This window comes from Nylanderia fulva, unplaced genomic scaffold (assembly GCF_048542155.1).
Source record: "Nylanderia fulva isolate GAGA-0341 unplaced genomic scaffold, ASM4854215v1 Scaffold7, whole genome shotgun sequence".
Taxonomy (NCBI): domain Eukaryota; kingdom Metazoa; phylum Arthropoda; class Insecta; order Hymenoptera; family Formicidae; genus Nylanderia; species Nylanderia fulva.
In genome coordinates, this window is record NW_028190807.1 from 1,524,030 (window position 1) to 1,540,090 (window position 16,061).

At 32.0% G+C, this 16,061-nt stretch overlaps 4 protein-coding genes across 10 annotated transcripts; 2 read left to right on the forward strand and 2 right to left on the reverse strand.

Annotated features, from left to right (window-relative positions):
- The first annotated feature begins 138 nt into the window (after window positions 1-138).
- On the forward strand, window positions 139-3,807 carry Rnft2 (ring finger protein, transmembrane 2). Of its 2 annotated transcripts, none has more exons than XM_029307282.2 (5): window positions 139-364; window positions 711-966; window positions 1,052-1,750; window positions 1,845-2,060; window positions 2,133-3,807. In XM_029307282.2, the coding sequence occupies exons 2-5, from the start codon at window positions 718-720 to the stop codon at window positions 2,364-2,366; spliced, it is 1,398 nt and encodes a 465-aa protein (XP_029163115.1). In that variant the 5' UTR covers window positions 139-364; window positions 711-717; the 3' UTR covers window positions 2,367-3,807. The 2 variants fall into 2 exon arrangements, with proteins under 2 accessions (XP_029163115.1, XP_029163117.1); XM_029307284.2 differs by having other exon boundaries at window positions 139-247.
- On the reverse strand, window positions 1,685-9,132 carry LOC114934604 (mediator of RNA polymerase II transcription subunit 25). Of its 2 annotated transcripts, none has more exons than XM_029307281.2 (15): window positions 8,758-9,132; window positions 8,340-8,465; window positions 8,124-8,169; window positions 7,930-8,054; window positions 7,578-7,797; window positions 6,848-7,436; window positions 6,468-6,766; window positions 5,413-5,594; window positions 5,174-5,336; window positions 4,899-5,090; window positions 4,628-4,819; window positions 3,968-4,153; window positions 3,813-3,872; window positions 3,615-3,734; window positions 1,685-3,455 (listed from the first exon to the last, which is right to left on the reverse strand). In XM_029307281.2, coding segments are annotated over exons 1-15 (2,646 nt in total). In that variant the 5' UTR covers window positions 8,760-9,132; the 3' UTR covers window positions 1,685-3,311. The 2 variants fall into 2 exon arrangements, with proteins under 2 accessions (XP_029163114.2, XP_029163113.2); XM_029307280.2 differs by having other exon boundaries at window positions 6,468-6,769; window positions 8,758-9,131.
- Window positions 9,133-9,339: 207 nt separating this feature from the next.
- Tango14 (transport and golgi organization 14) lies at window positions 9,340-12,574 on the forward strand. Its single transcript, XM_085488678.1, has 4 exons — window positions 9,340-9,918; window positions 11,257-11,376; window positions 12,002-12,251; window positions 12,364-12,574. The coding sequence occupies exons 1-4, from the start codon at window positions 9,621-9,623 to the stop codon at window positions 12,452-12,454; spliced, it is 759 nt and encodes a 252-aa protein (XP_085344804.1). The 5' UTR covers window positions 9,340-9,620; the 3' UTR covers window positions 12,455-12,574.
- Bap60 (Brahma-associated protein 60) lies at window positions 12,364-15,818 on the reverse strand. 5 transcript variants are annotated; one of them, XM_085488676.1, is made up of 7 exons: window positions 15,668-15,818; window positions 15,161-15,286; window positions 14,819-14,991; window positions 14,198-14,528; window positions 13,921-14,118; window positions 13,571-13,829; window positions 12,364-13,442 (listed from the first exon to the last, which is right to left on the reverse strand). In XM_085488676.1, the coding sequence occupies exons 2-7, from the start codon at window positions 15,272-15,274 to the stop codon at window positions 13,036-13,038; spliced, it is 1,482 nt and encodes a 493-aa protein (XP_085344802.1). In that variant the 5' UTR covers window positions 15,275-15,286; window positions 15,668-15,818; the 3' UTR covers window positions 12,364-13,035. The 5 variants fall into 5 exon arrangements, with proteins under 5 accessions (XP_085344802.1, XP_085344800.1, XP_085344801.1 ...); XM_085488674.1 differs by having other exon boundaries at window positions 15,161-15,312; window positions 15,668-15,817; XM_085488675.1 differs by having other exon boundaries at window positions 15,161-15,390; window positions 15,668-15,817.
- Window positions 15,819-16,061: the final 243 nt, after the last annotated feature.

A 16,061-nucleotide genomic window follows, 5' to 3' on the forward strand; every position in this document is an offset into this window, starting at 1 on the left:
CTCGAATTCACCTAAAAAAAAGAACTTGCACTCGACAAGATGGAAAAATTGATCGAAGAGAGAAAAAAAAACGGAACACGCGCGCTTCAGCTTTCAAACCTCCCGGTTTTAGCACGCGTGCTCGAGCTGGATCCAATTACCGTCGTACAAATAATCACGAAGAAAATGGCGTGACACGATGTGCGTTCGCACATTTATAATTATGATAAACAGAGATTCGTGGAGAAGACGACAAAGAGAGGACACGGTACGAGAGACGCAAAATAGACGGACTAGAATATCTTAGATTGCAAAAAAGGGAGAATCGAAATGATTCGACAATCGTAGCAGAGAGCTTCTGTACGATTAGAATATATATTTCGAGGTATATTTACTTTTTCCTGCAACTTTAAAATTGTTAAAAATGTCAGGAAGCATCTGCTGTCATTGTTTAATTGTTTTCTTATCTCTGACATTTTTATATCATGACGTTCATCTTCGTTATAGAACTTGACGTTTAAAACATACAATGATATATTCACTTCAGTAAATTAATTGAAATAATGTTGTATTATATTATATAATATGCTATGCAGCACTCCATTTTTCTTATATCATTTAGATATCATTTTATAAAAATTGTGTATTATATATATGTATGCTGATGGAATACACAGAACTCTGATAAACTATTTTTTGTTGATAAATTGATCAAAATTTGTATGTTCTAGCTAAAATATGGATGAAAATAGACCAATAGAAGGTGCGTTGAGGGGTAATTGCAATTTGACAATATCAGATATGTCAAATTCAAATGAAAATGGACAAATTCAAGAGTCGTCAGATAGTACTAGATGTACATTGGAAAACATGAGCCCTGGAACAGCATTTAATTTTAGTGTCAGAACAGCAGAACGTTCTAGAATGTTTGCAGATAATATATCCTCCACTATCCAAGGAATTCGTCCTCTTATACAACATGCAGCGGTATGTACTATTAGCAACAATGCATTGTTGAGTATTAGAGAAAGACAATATTTTTTATCTTAATCATTTTTTTTTCTTGGAATAGCCTAATATATCATTGTCATCACTCTTGACCATACATGGACTCCGAAATCAAGTCCATCCAGTTCATCCACTATCAAGCGACAGCTATGTAATCGATCTAGAAGAACCTACAGTAAATGATACTCACAACGAACCTATGCACAATCACCACCATCACACAACATCGACAGTGTCAAGTAACTTGGTGAGCAACACGCCTGAGACAGCAAACGAAATTACAGAAAGCCATAATAATAATAATAGCAACAACAATGCCTTGGAGAATACTACCGCCAACAACAGGAATGTACAAATAGATCCGGAAATTCTAGCGATGCTGAAGCAGCTTCAACAATACATTCCCTTTGTATTTATTCTTCTTATTAAGGGTCTTTATGATCACAGAGCTGGAATATTCATGTTCGTCGTATTGCTGATCACATTCATACACGCCAATAATGATCTCAAACGCGAGATCGCCAAACAGCATAATCGTAATTGGTTGTTCTTAATGATGACTCTGGGTTACATCACCGCCTGTATCGTATTTGTGAGTTACACGTTCGATCTGCACGCTTTCGTTCCTTATGCTGAACCGCTCACAATCTGGGATTTGCTCTGTTACGTCATAGTGATGGACTTTTTCCTCAAACTCATCACTGTTATGTGCAAAGTTCTCTTGACTTGTCTACCAGTACGATTACTGGCATTCCAAAACCGCGTAAGTATTCTTACTTTGATTAGAAATTATGGTTTAAATTGTTGATTCTTATTTATGCAATACAAGATGAAATACAAATGTCGATTTATTTCAGGGCAAATATTATCTTATGGTGGAAGCGACGTCTCAGCTTTATCGTTGTGTCGCGCCTGTCCAACCATGGTTGTATTATTTGTTCGGGACGTATCAAGGTTCGGAAAAAATCATAGGAATTTTCTTATCAGTGATGTATAGCATGAGCAAAGGCAGCGATTTATTATCACGTCTCAAATTGTTTCGCACCGCCCTATGGAAGCTGTTCCAAAATGTGGTATGTAAAAACTTTTAAGTTTTATTTTCAAAATTGTCGCATTAATGCGTAACAAATGCTTTTTCTTTATAGAGCTTAGGAGTATCTCCGTCGAAGGAGCAGCTGATTGCATCTGGCGGTATATGCGCTATTTGCCACGAACAATATACTACGCCAGTCAGGCTTCATTGCAAGCATATATTTTGCGAAACGTGTGTCTCAACGTGGCTCGACAGAGAGCGATCGTGTCCGCTCTGTCGCGCGTCCATCACAGATGATCCGATTTATCGGGATGGCCATACAACACATTTTATCCAATTATATTGATTCCGTCTTCAGAGATACAATCTCTCTTGTACAGTCTTATTACCAAGTAAAAACGTACAAGTTTTTTTTAATGACAAAAACATGTTCACCCATTATTTGCCATTATTGAATAATTTTTAAATTTTTATATCTTTAAGTTACTTATGACTCTTAGAGTAAACTCTTTGATAACCTTTTCGAATTAGTAGCAAGTAACATAAACAATGTGATCTTTAAATAAACTCAATTCCAGCGGGACAAGATTTTCAGATTGAACGATTATATATGTTTGTGAACATATGTAAAATATTTTGTACATAAGTAGATACGTTTATATATAGGGATTTACTCTCGTGTTAATTGTGAAAATCGCAATAATCAGACAAGGGTTATAAAGGCTAGAAAAACTTTTAGAATTTTTGTTCATGATACGAAAAGAAAAATTTAATCATTATGTCAAATAATATGAGATTTATGCTTATATAATTATTCTCTTCACACAATTATAATTTTTTCCTCCAAATTTTTGTTTTATATACAACAAAAGTTGTCGGATACTACATTTTTATAACTGTACAATTTTTTGTCTTCCTCTCTTAAAAATCTATATATATTATTTAAAAATGATATATATTATCTTCCTTGTCTTGATATTACGTTAATGTATGAAACATACAATCAATTAATAAAGATTGCAATTAAAATAAATACATAATATTGTCCATATAACTTATCATTACACTCAACCCAAATTCATAGAATCTTATTCCAATATTGCAAATGTTTTAATACTCTTGTGCCTATTTCGTGCATGTATGTATTTTTTATAGATTCCTATATACAAATCCCTAGCCACTTATTAAAATGCACGAAATGTGAAAAAATCGTGTAACTTTTTTAAAATATTAAATACTACTAAATAATAATTTAAAAAAGAAGAAAAAATAAGAGATTTATCGATGATGCTCAGCCAAGAAAGTCATAATTCGATACATCCTCAAACTGTTGATTTTGTGCATTACCAGGTGCCATTGGCCTTGTTGCTATCTGTCCCCTTGGACCCACCATTTGTTGTTGCACTCCAAACACTTGTCTGTACTGAGGTTGTGGCTGTAAAATATTAATTCTTAATTATATATTTAATAAGTGTGTATTATATTCAATAAATGTGCGTATAAAATAGAAATTATTGCAAATATAAGTATATCTTTGATACAAGAAATAATGTGAATAGTTTTTCTAGAAAGCTTTCATTGAGATAATTCTTACTTGCTGTAATAAATGTCTGAGACCAAGATTGTTGGTAGAGACAGGACGCATTAATCTTTGAGTATTTGCCTGTTGATTGGACATAGCAGCAGGATTCAGACCTCTCTGTGCCTGCTGCGCCTATAACAATAATTATTTTTGTATCATATGTATTAAAAATATGTACATCTATTGATAAGATGATCAAAAATAACTTACCTCAAGTTGTTGTTTATATTGCATTTCCTGTTGTTGGGCTACTTCTAAATTTTGTTGAATCTGAAAAAATATATTGTATGCATACATAATCAAAACTTTTCAAAACTTTTTGAAAAGTTAGTTTCACGATTAAAAATATACAAGTTTATACTTACATTTACTTCCAATTGAGATTTATATTGGGCTTCTTGCTGTTGGGCAGCTTCTAACGTTTGTCTCAAATGTTGAATTTTCAACAAATTTTGATGTCTAGCCATCTCTATATCATCAAACGGAGGTCGTTGCTGTCCGATCATACCACCGGCACCAGTATTCGCTTGTGGACCACTTATTCCACTATTCTATAAATATATAATACATATATTAATAAAAGTAAATTGATAACAGGATTGGCATTTTGTCCACTTTTTTTTCTCCAAGGCACTGGACGAAAGTGGACAAAATGGACGAAATAATATAGAAATTTATAAAATGAGAAATAACAAATAACAATTGATACCAGTATTGACAAAACTGAGATTGATTTTATCATATTTAGTACTATTTTAGCACTACTGTAGACAATGTAGAAAATAGAAACTAATATCGATATTATCAATTAATGATTAAATAATATACTGGCAGTTTGTTTTTAAGAAATTTTTTCCAGTTTTGTTCATTTTGTCTAGCATATATATTTCTTCAGAGGCGAACAAAACTGGAAAAAATTTTTTAAACCAAAGGGATTTTTTCCACCCTGGACAGTGGATGCCAATCCTAATCGATAACTGATTCTACTTTTTAGAATTGTATGCTATAGCATATTTGCATGTTACCTGCATGTTCATTTGAGTTTGCGGGCCACTAGTCGAAGTTAAGGTTTGCGGAGGAGCATTAGTAGATACAACATTCTGCGTTATTTGGCCACCCCCCATTGCCATTGTATTCGTTTGAGACATAAGAATACCACCTTGCGTACCTGTAGTAGGCATAGGTGCGGGAATTGTATTTCCCGGACCAGGATTAGCCTAACAAAATCATATAAATATATTTTCTAATGTTTTTCATCAATTTATGAAATTGATTCGTATTTTTCATTATACTCACTTGTCCCTGCCTCATAGAAGCGTGAGACGTTTTTTGCTGTTGTATTACCTTGCGAAGACGATCTACAAAAGCCGTTTGATCGTTCGGAATAAAACCTAAATACGTTTTTTTTTCTGCAGTGTACAAAAGTATAAGTACTTTTATCTCACAAGCCGGACTCGATGGAACAGAGGTGAAGTGAACGCATCCTGCCTGAGATGTTTCGAATTTTAAACATTATTTTTGTTCAGAAAAACTTATCGTATAATATATACATATATAATGAATATATTTACAAATCCAGCGCTCATCATTTTCGTCAAGGATTCTAATGCTTCACACGGCGTTGGATGAAAAAGAACGGATTTAGAATTTTTTAGATAAGATCCACCGATATTTCCTATCAATTGTTTCGGCATCAATTGCATTATCAATTTCGACGGCCACGTATCAGCTTTCCTAAAAGATAAACAGTGTATAAAGTAAAAATAAAAAAGCTATCTCTATTATAAGACAGCGAAAAATAATAATTTACAATTCTGGATCTCCATCTTTTGAATTAGCCGAGACTTGACACGGAGCATGTCTCGTTTGCTTTTGCGCATCCGTAGGATTTTTAGCCTTTTCGATCCATTCCACGATGCCTTGCCAGATGGTTTGGCGTTCGCGTTGTTGCACGAGTTGTTGACTTTGGACAGTACCAGTAGATACGGTACCCTAAAAGATCATGATAGAATTGAAATATATTAACTTAAGTATTTAAATATTTTAACAATATGTAATTCTTACATATAAAATATTATATATTTACATCGTAACTTTTGAACAATTTTTTTGGACGAAAATCAGCACTTCAACTTTAAACAACCGCTATTTTGTGCCAAATTAATTTTTCGAGATAATGAAAATGATAACTAGATAAACTAATATACTAACTGAATTCGTTCGAATTTGTCAGATGAACGAACTCAAAGCTATAGTGGTTATCGCAAAAAAAAAAAAAAAAAAAAAAACTGTAGAATCCTCAAAATATATACAATCAAATGTTATTTTAAAAAACTTTCAGTCTTTTCAAAAAAAATTCCTAAAAATATGTTTTTTTTCGACACAGGTAGGTATAATCCCTTAAATGTAATATCAATGCAACGTTATTATTAATAATAACGTTACATTGATATTACATTTAAGATATTATACCAGGATTGGGAAATAACGCGTTACTTGTAACGCCATTATCGTTACATTTTTTGGTAACTGTAACGATAACGGCGTTACAAATTTTATTTGTAACGCAAAAAGTAATTTCATTGGTAACTTTTCTTGGTAATTACATAGTAACGAATTTAATCGTTACTTTTATCATTATTTTTTCTAAATTTACTCGGTAATTATCTAGGATAACTATAGCAATGACCTAAATTTAATATAAAAAAAAATGTTTAAAAATGTTAAAAATATTTATTTTATTCTATTTAAAAAATTTTTTATTAAAAAAAAGTTTTAATAACGAGTTACTTTTTAGAAAAAATAACGGTAAGGATAAGGAGTTACTCTTATAAAGTAACTTCTTCGAGCCTGGTTATTAAATACTTGGGTTTGAGGATGAGTAATCTGTTGTGTAATGGAAGACACCGAGACTGGCGCTTGTTGCGAAGCTGTGACAGTCTGTGGCACTTGAGTGGGCACGGATTGGCTAATGCAAGACACAGTAAGTTGTGATCCCTGTTGGCTGTGAGTCGGTTGTGTGGCCATGGACATGGTAGCCTGTTGAGCATTTTGCTGTTGCAGCTGCATTGTCAATCTTAACTGTTGCTGTTGTTGAGTGAGTTGTTGTTGCTGCTGTTGTTGCTGTTGTTGTTGTGGATTAGCCGCCATAACATTATTGCCAGCTACTAAAATAAATATTATATATAGTTTGCATTATTATAGGAAAGTAAAGAGTAAAATTTGATCATCGATGAAGCTCTTACTTTGACCAAATGCGGCTACATTGAGTCCCAACGACGAAGGTGGCTGTGTCAATTGTGCTATTAAGGCGCTCCCTTGTGCATTTGCAGGCGCAGTAGCACCCGGTGCTATAAACGGTGGTCGCATCCATCTAGCCCTCGTGGCTATGTTTACTCCTGGTGGATGATAATTCGATGGCGCGGCTATTTGTGGATTGTAAGATGGTCGTGCCGTGTTCATCGGTGCCGCCATGCTTGATGGTACGGTCTGATGGACCGCAATATTCTGAGGAGTTTGATTCCTGAAGGGAGGACCTTGCTGCTGATTCGGCGGGGCAATGTTCTGTTGTACTTGATTAGTGTTCGGACTGTCATTGCTCTGTAATGGACTTAGAGGGATCTGCGTTACGCTAGTTGTGTTATGAACATTACCGCCCATTTGCGGACTAACGGGTCTTTCCTTTAAGTTGTAATTTCGCAGCAGTACCAAATGTCGCGGATCTTTCGCATAGTTTTTCGTTTGCGATGATTGTAAATCTCCGCCAGCCTTTTCAAATAACTTGTACAATGCTGGAATCTTCCTTGGTGATAATATAGAAATGTTAATATTTCTCTGAAAAATTATATGTAAATAATTAATGTAATATTAATTAATATTAATGTAATGTTAATTAAACAACTAATGTAAATATATATTAGATGTGCACTTTGATGTGCTCACTTACATTTGACATAATTATTTTATATTGTTTACCTCTTGATAGATGGCAGCCAATTGTTCAATAGTATGACCAGCAAATTTATAAGATTCTTGAATCATAGTTTGATATGGAGGAGAATTACATATCAAGATACAATGTTTCTGCGATGCAGAATTTGGATCTCGTCTTACTTGCAAGTCTTCAAAACACTGTAATCCAGTTGCAAGGCCTTCACCTATGTTTGCATAGGATTCTCCCTTTCCACCAACCATTCTAGAAAATAGAATGTTATTAATAAAGTAAATTAATTGAAAGAAAAAATATCTAATTTTAAAAATATAATATATAATGTATTATTTCTTGGTTTGCACGAGGAAAAGGATTAATTTTATATTCTATATTTACTCAAGTTTATCCAGAATCATCAGTAACTTATGAGGAGTTGAATAAGGTCCAAAAGTGTCTGTACAAGGTGATGGTAAGCAATCGGCAGCATGATAAACAACTATTCCATACAACGTTGTGCTATTCTGTGTTATACAAATATCAATTAAGATAAATTATAATTCAAAATAGTATAAGAAATATAATTATATTACCTCAGAGACATATTCCCTGTCTTCTATGCCACCTTGACTAAAATATCTGTGCATAGAAATATAAGAATAAACTGATAAAAAGATGTCTTTTTATATTATACATAAAATAAAATTAACAATTGCAATATTTTTAGATTTCTACATTGTATAACAGGTATAAAGTCTAAAAGAATGTACAAAAAGTATATAGACATATATTTATAATTTGACACTTACTCTAATGTAGGAATAACATAATTTGTTTTAAGATCATTAAGGTACGCGCCATTAACGGCTGTTCCTTCAATGACAAATATAACATCAGCTTGTATTCCATGTTCAGTAGGTCCTGTTACCATTGTCCTAGAATATATAAGAAAAATTTTATATAATTTATATACTTTAAAACACTAATTTTTTGTATATATAAAAAGCATCTTTTTAAATATTTATGTTATTTAGCTTTAAAATAAAAATTGATAAATTTTATTTAGAGTACAGCTTTTATAAAATTATAGAACTACGTTCTACTAAAAGATAAATTTCAACAGCTTTTTGAACCTAACCTAATCTAAATTAAATATAATTCAATTACAAAAAAATATAATTCAAACTTATAATAATTGTTATTTAAGAAATAATTTTACAAACTTACATTCGGTAAAAATTGGCAAGTTTGATCAGACTCCTGTATGCCTCGATATATTTCTTAAAATGTATATATGTATACTCTGAGAGCAACACTTATTTTTGGTAAAAACCAGATTAAAAAATCAAGTTACATGGGAAAGCATTAATTATATATACGTTTGTCGTAATAATAAACCAACCAAATCACGCACAATAAGATTATCTGTAACTATTTAATATTAGAGAACGACGCGCAATCTGACAAAGAGTTCCCTCTTCCCCGTGCCACCACCATTCTGAAATCTCATCCCTAGTCTGGAATTTCTAACTCTAAAATGGCATATGCGTGAGATCATGAAAATTATTTGTCACCGTACATCTTTCACTTATATTTTATATATTTTTATATATTTACATATATTTTATATATTTTATATAATTTATATAAGAATAATATAATAATATTGTAATATATAAAAAAATACATGCATTTATACAGCGCGAGCTCTGCAATACCGAGGAGGCGCCAGCTGAGTTGCCTCGTTTCGCCGACAGATGTCGCTGGCGGCGCCTCGCGCGTGCGCGCGACTGTCATTCTTAATCACAAGTGATGAGACATAACCTCGGCGCGTGTTCGGCGTACATGGTACACGTGAGGAGGAGAATCGGGAGAAGTGGACGGAGGAGGTACACCTGTCGTTTTCCCGCGGCACTTATCTATTGTACATACATATATATACACACACCGTATCGATGGTGAACAGAAAGAGTGCACGTGTCGTCTCGTGACATCCCGGACGCCCGTTGGACAGGAGTACCGCCGCGAGTTTCACCCGGGTTCTTATACGTGATTATGCTGTATAGACGCGCGATCGAGTGTCGTCGACTATGTATATGTACACGTTGCATACGCTGTTGAAACTCGTACATTTCCTATATAATGTGTACCTCGAGATATTTTGCGCTTGCATTACGATGTATCAGAAGCTCGCGGCTCTCAGGCGCGAGACACCGGAGTTCGACAATGACAACATGCTTCTGTACGTGCACGCGAGAACCAAGAAGTTACCCGGGCACTTGGTGATCGTCCTAGGACTGTGCGACGAGTCGGTCCTGGACTGTGTGCGTATAATTGGATGGTGCATTGCACTTAATATACCTTACATCAGCTTCTTTGATCGTAATGGTAAAAAAATGATTTGAATTAATCTATGTATCTCTCTATGTTATGTAAAAACTTTCGTCTCATGGAAAAAAAATTATCGCCTTTTAAGTATCTTGTGTGTGTGTGTGTGTGTATGTATGTGCATGTATGTGCTTGTGTTGAAAATTGAAGGTCGAAGGTTGATGTTTCTGTCCCATGCAATGTACATTTATCTTGAAATATTAGCATACTTTGAAGGTTTTTGCCATCAAATGTAATATCTTGGAGCTGTTAAAGTACCTATTGTGTTGCTAGTTTTATTAAATTGCATTGTTTCATACATTTCATTATTACAAGCTCTATGTATATTTGTTGTATGTATGTGCAACGTATGATTATAGATGTGATCCTTCTGTTATATATTTATGGCAGTAATATTTATATTAAAAAAACATACTTTTATATATTATAACATTAATGAAATAATTATCGAACAGACAGTTATCAAAACAATCTTTTATTAGTTGTAACAAACTATTGCATTTCGCACAAAGGTTTAGTTATTTAATGAGAAATATATTTTATGTTTATTGTTTTTAATAATATTATTTTATACATTTTACTTTAAGTTTATTATTTTTTAATGCATCAGTCAATTTATTGTTATATTAATAAATAGTGCAATTATCATGGAAATTAATTTACTAAATAGTTGCTTCTTGTTGCATCATTCATTGCTATTTATAAGTTTAATTTTCAAATTGTTTTTTGAAATGTTGATAACTTTTGTGTGATAACTTTTTTCTATTGATAACAAAAGTAATTATTGATAACAATAATACACATAATGAATGTCCCTGAAAACTCACTCACATAACACATATCCACTACTTTTTCCTTACGCATGAATATATAATTATATATATTTCCAATGACATAAAAAAATAGATATTTGCAAACTCTTTATATAAAGTATACCTTAATATTGCAATAATAATCTTTAAATATTTTTAAGAGTCTATGTACCATTGTAATTTAATATCATATATGTACCTTAGTAATGAATTTTTACATTAGAAAAAGAGGCACATTATTTTTAATATATGTTGAGCTGATTTCTAAAATATTTGTTACACTTTCATATATGCAAATATCAACTCATGAAATTATAAAGAATACGAATAAAGTTCAAATTGAAGAGTATAATTTATGCAAATATAATTGTTCAATTATAGATAAAACAAAACCAACGTGAAATGTAATCAACATAAATTAAATAAATTTTAAGACGCATGAATGTAAATAATTTATGAGAAATCATAAATTTGGTTTATTTAAGATTAAATAATTGCTACAAAGTTTGTGTAATTTATTTTTCAGGTTTCTTAAAGAAAAATGAAGCAAATCTTAAAGAAGAATTTGCAAAAAAACGGCCTGATCTAATAGAACGTATTATTTGGAATTCACATACAAAGCTACCTAGTCAAAATGGAATAACTGGTAAATAATAATATATATTATTTGTATCTACTTATTTATGCTCGTTTATATATTGATAATTATTTACTATTATTATTTCCAAGAAGATTGAAAATTAAATTAATTAATGGTAACTGTTGGTTTTCACTCTTTTTTTCTTTTTTTTTTTACATGTGCACCAATAATAAAGCTAATACTAATTGTGCACATGCTGTAAAATATTTTTGGTATATTCTTGTTTGGTATCTTTTTATTATATTCTTTTTTTAGCTAAAAAGTAGAGGAAACCATTTTATTTCCATAGTTTATTAATCGGTTATGTTTAGCTGACGAGTAAAACTTGAAACTACATAAACTGTCTCGTTATTTTGAAATATATAATGACTTTACAATGATAATATATAATATATGCAATTCCTAATTGCGCAGTTCCATGCTGATATCAGAAACTGTACTCTATGTTATGTTATATAATTCCATGCATGGATGAAATATAATATTTTAACAAGTATAATATATTTCCCTCTCTCTCTGGAACTATAAATTATTAAGGTTTTACAAACTTCTGTGTTATTAAAACCATAAAATAAATAATTATTCTTTTTTTTAAGGGAATCATTACCATTTTATTATATTTTAATTGCAGACAGCAGGTGGAAAATAAATGTATCATTACTATCTGATATAGATAATAAAGGAAAAATAGCAACATTAGTTCAAACATTAGCAAGAGCCGTATCGTCGGGAAACTTTGATCCAGAAGACATTGAGGATCAAGTTCTTTCTGAGAAGTTTGACATGAGAGGGATGCCCAATCCTGATCTTGCTTTAATATATGGTTACACTTGTTCCACGCATGGTCTTCTCCCGTGGCACACAAGAACAACAGAATTTTTGTAAGACCATATGATATTATCATCATCTAAAAATAGTCAATATTTTTTCCAATATTTTTAAAGTTTAAATTTTATTTTTTTCTTAAACTAATCTTAATATAATTTTTTTCAGAATGTTACCGCTGTACGTTAGTATCTCACTGAAAGATTTCATGTATTTACTAGAGAGATATAGTAAAACTGTACAACGGTATGGAAAATGATATATATCTATATATATATATAAAATTTATATATATAAAACTGTGTCTTTATTTATATAAAAAATATTGCATTTCGGTAAGAAGAAATAAATTATCGTAAGGACTGAGCTTTTAATATAACTATTTGATATATGTCAATGTTGCAAGGGTAAAAATAAACTGTCGAAACTGTATCTCGTGAAATAATGTTAAAATTATGATATCAAGAGACGTGAAAAAGAATTATTGCCAAAAGGTCCAGCTGATCACTATAATCACATATTCTTTCACCACAGTTCAAAATTCACCCGCCAACAAAAAATTGGGTCAAGATTTGTGATATAGTTGGTACAACTGTATACATAAAAGAAAATAATTATTTGTTATATCTTTATTCTTATGCAAGCATAAAATTTGTAATAAATGTAATTTTATTTGCATAGTCTATATTAATATTACAAATTATAATATTACAAATATAGTTTTAAAATTCTCAATTATATTATAGTGTTGAATGTTGCAATAATTACACTGGCAAACACTTATGAATATCTTGTATAGCTTTATGTAATAAGATAATTGAATATATAGTTTCGATAGTTTTAAGAGTTCCTGATACCTAATGCTTGTTCCAATTCTGCCCGTTTCTGCTGAACTTTAGTATAAAAGTACCGACACACAGCTTCCTGCGCCCATGGTTGATAATAAAATTCAGCTCTTCGTTCTTCCTCTGGATTGCCAACAACATCCGTCATGGTTTTTAAATCTCTAGTTTGAGAGATGATCCATTTGTTAATAAATTGTTGCGGATCTTTGGCGAAACTGAGAAGGAATTCGCGGTTAGTCTTCAATTGATTAATTGTCTCGACAGTTTCGTGAATCTTGTTATCTAGACTCTGAATTTCCTGCTGGCTCGCGGTTGACAATAAGAAATTATTCATTTGTGCCTTCAGAGTATCATCAACCTCCACATCAATGTCGTAACAGGCAGTCTGCTTTGTTTCTGTGCCTACATAATGTAAATATTATCCACATCAGATACTTACAATTTTAAATTGTAATACAACTACAAATACTTACTAATTCGTGAGCTTATTTCTGTTACTATAATATTCAGATATAAAGTATTTTGTTTACCTTCTACACTTATGACATGATTTATTACGATAGGATCAGGCGGATGCAATAATGGATTCAGTCGTTGCGGTATTTCGGCAAATTTCATTCGCGCACAGGCAAATATCTGTTCCAAGTATTTATCACAATTGATAAATTCTCTCTCGTGACTGTCTTGTAGCTTGTGAGTCTTTATATACTGCCAAAGCGCAGATATAATTACGGGCCGTGTTTGCGTGTGCACACCTAATAATCGTGCTAATCTTGGATCCAATTTAAACTGGAATACACAATTAAACAGTATTAATAATGAAATTGAGTTATAAAAATGTGTTATTGTGATAATATTTACTCTTATAAAAAGAAAATACCTGCAATGGCTGATAATCGAGAAGAAGAAGAATTGTGCAACGAACATTTTTATCACCTGGCCTTTTAACTTGAAAGCCATCAGTTTCTTGAGTAGTCAATGTACGATGCCATTCAACTAAATGATTGTCAGGACCATATAAATCTTTATCTAACTCTATCACTAAACTTTTGAAGAAAGACGAGAATTTGCGTTTCACCTGCAAAAAATCACCAAGTTATTACATAATTATTAATGTTTATTAATATATTTATATATAATGTAGTATGATTACATACCTTATTGGGATCATTTTTAGTATCGTCTAAAAGACGTCCTTCGACTCTAAGTTCCCAGGATGCTACAGATCCTTCTTCTCCTTCACCTGCTTCTTTAGCGGGATAAAATGTATTTGAGATAAAAATGCGCAATTTTCGTTTTTGTTTCATTGGACGTTTCAAAGCTTCTTGAATATCGAGACGTTTTCGCATTATAGTTGCATCTAATTTTCTCTCAAACGCGAGTAAATCCATATAAGCTTGCGATTCCGGCACTAAATCGCGTACTTTCTGAGGCAATATTTTGTCTGCCAATTTCTTCTTTTTCTTTGATGTGGAATGTGAAAAATCGCTGTTCCAAAACAATTAAAAAAAATAAATTTAAACTAGATACACAAATTATAAAGTTTTATAAGTCTTGTGTCACAGATGGATCATTTCTGATAAAAGTTTGAACAAGACATGAAAAATTATCACAAATATAAATAACATTTTTTAAATATTGTAATAATTGAAAAAAAACATTTAGCATTTAATCGTTGAAATATGCTTTGAATAAAATTGAAATGCAAAATTTATATGGATACAATGCTAAATAAAGATAAATAGAAAGCAGATTTTTGTAAATTTTACTTGACTTACGGTTTTTGCTGTGACATAGGAATACGTTGATCCGCAGCTCTTTTTCCAGGTGGCGTAGGCATTGGACCTTGACGCATATTTGAGTAAGGTTGGTTCGGTCTCATTATCCCTCCTGGGCCAGGTCCTGCATTACCCATTTGTGGCGGTGGGGTAAATCCAGATCTCTGTTGCATCTGTGATAAAAGCATTTGCATGTATTAAAATATATACTTTGGAGTTGATAATTATTAAATATCATAAGTAATCGATTTCATTAAATGTAAAAGTTATATAATTTACAACCTTACTTTTTATAGTTCCTTTATACACTATTCTTATATCACAGTTAAAAGATACGCTTACTGGGAAATTGGGCCCAGAATACTGGCGCAAGTTTGGCGGCACCGATGAAGGTGGATATCGTTGAGGAGGAGGTCCATTACTTCCTGTATTTGGTACAGGAAATCTCTGTGCCATATTTTCTGGTTCCTTTAGAAGAGACGTTTATCAGCAACCTTGAATATATGTCGCAAAAAATCAGTTCACGAAATTGTAATGAAATAATCATAATCGATATCCTAATGTAACATAACCTGATAGCAACAGAAAAAAGTCTCAATTATTAACAATATGTGTGCAACATTGTGTAGTTATTATTTGTGTAATCAAAATGTATCAATAGGTAAGAGATAGAGAAAGATAGAGTATTTGTAGCACGAAATTAATATATCCGTGTTTCTGTGAAAATCACTTTGGAGTAGCCAATTTCTTCAGTTAACTTTCAATTATATTGCCCAGTAAAATGTGGAAAACCACATTTATAAGCATTATTTCTGAAGCAGACAAATAAAAAATATCACAAAATGTAACCTATGTAACAAGTCACGATTCGATGTTTAACAATATTTGTCACTCTTCAATTATTCCATATTTCTCCATATACTTTTTCCAGCGTCTCGATCACCGGTTTGAACACCAAACACTTTTCACAATGTTATCAACATGGCGTCTAAAAATTGTGTAGAATGCCGCCATTGGCTCTCGCTCTTAAACTGTCATTTACAATCATCGCATTCATTGGTTAGCTTGGTCCAACTTCATTCTGTGATTCGGTATCTCTTTCTAACTTGTCCTTCTCCGTATAATGTAGGTAGAGAAAGAAGATGTTTGGTTCATCGCGATATGTAACAAATTCTCACTAAAATTATCCTCATTCATGTGACAGAGTTTACAATTGACACGATGACGCAGTAGCTGTGGAATG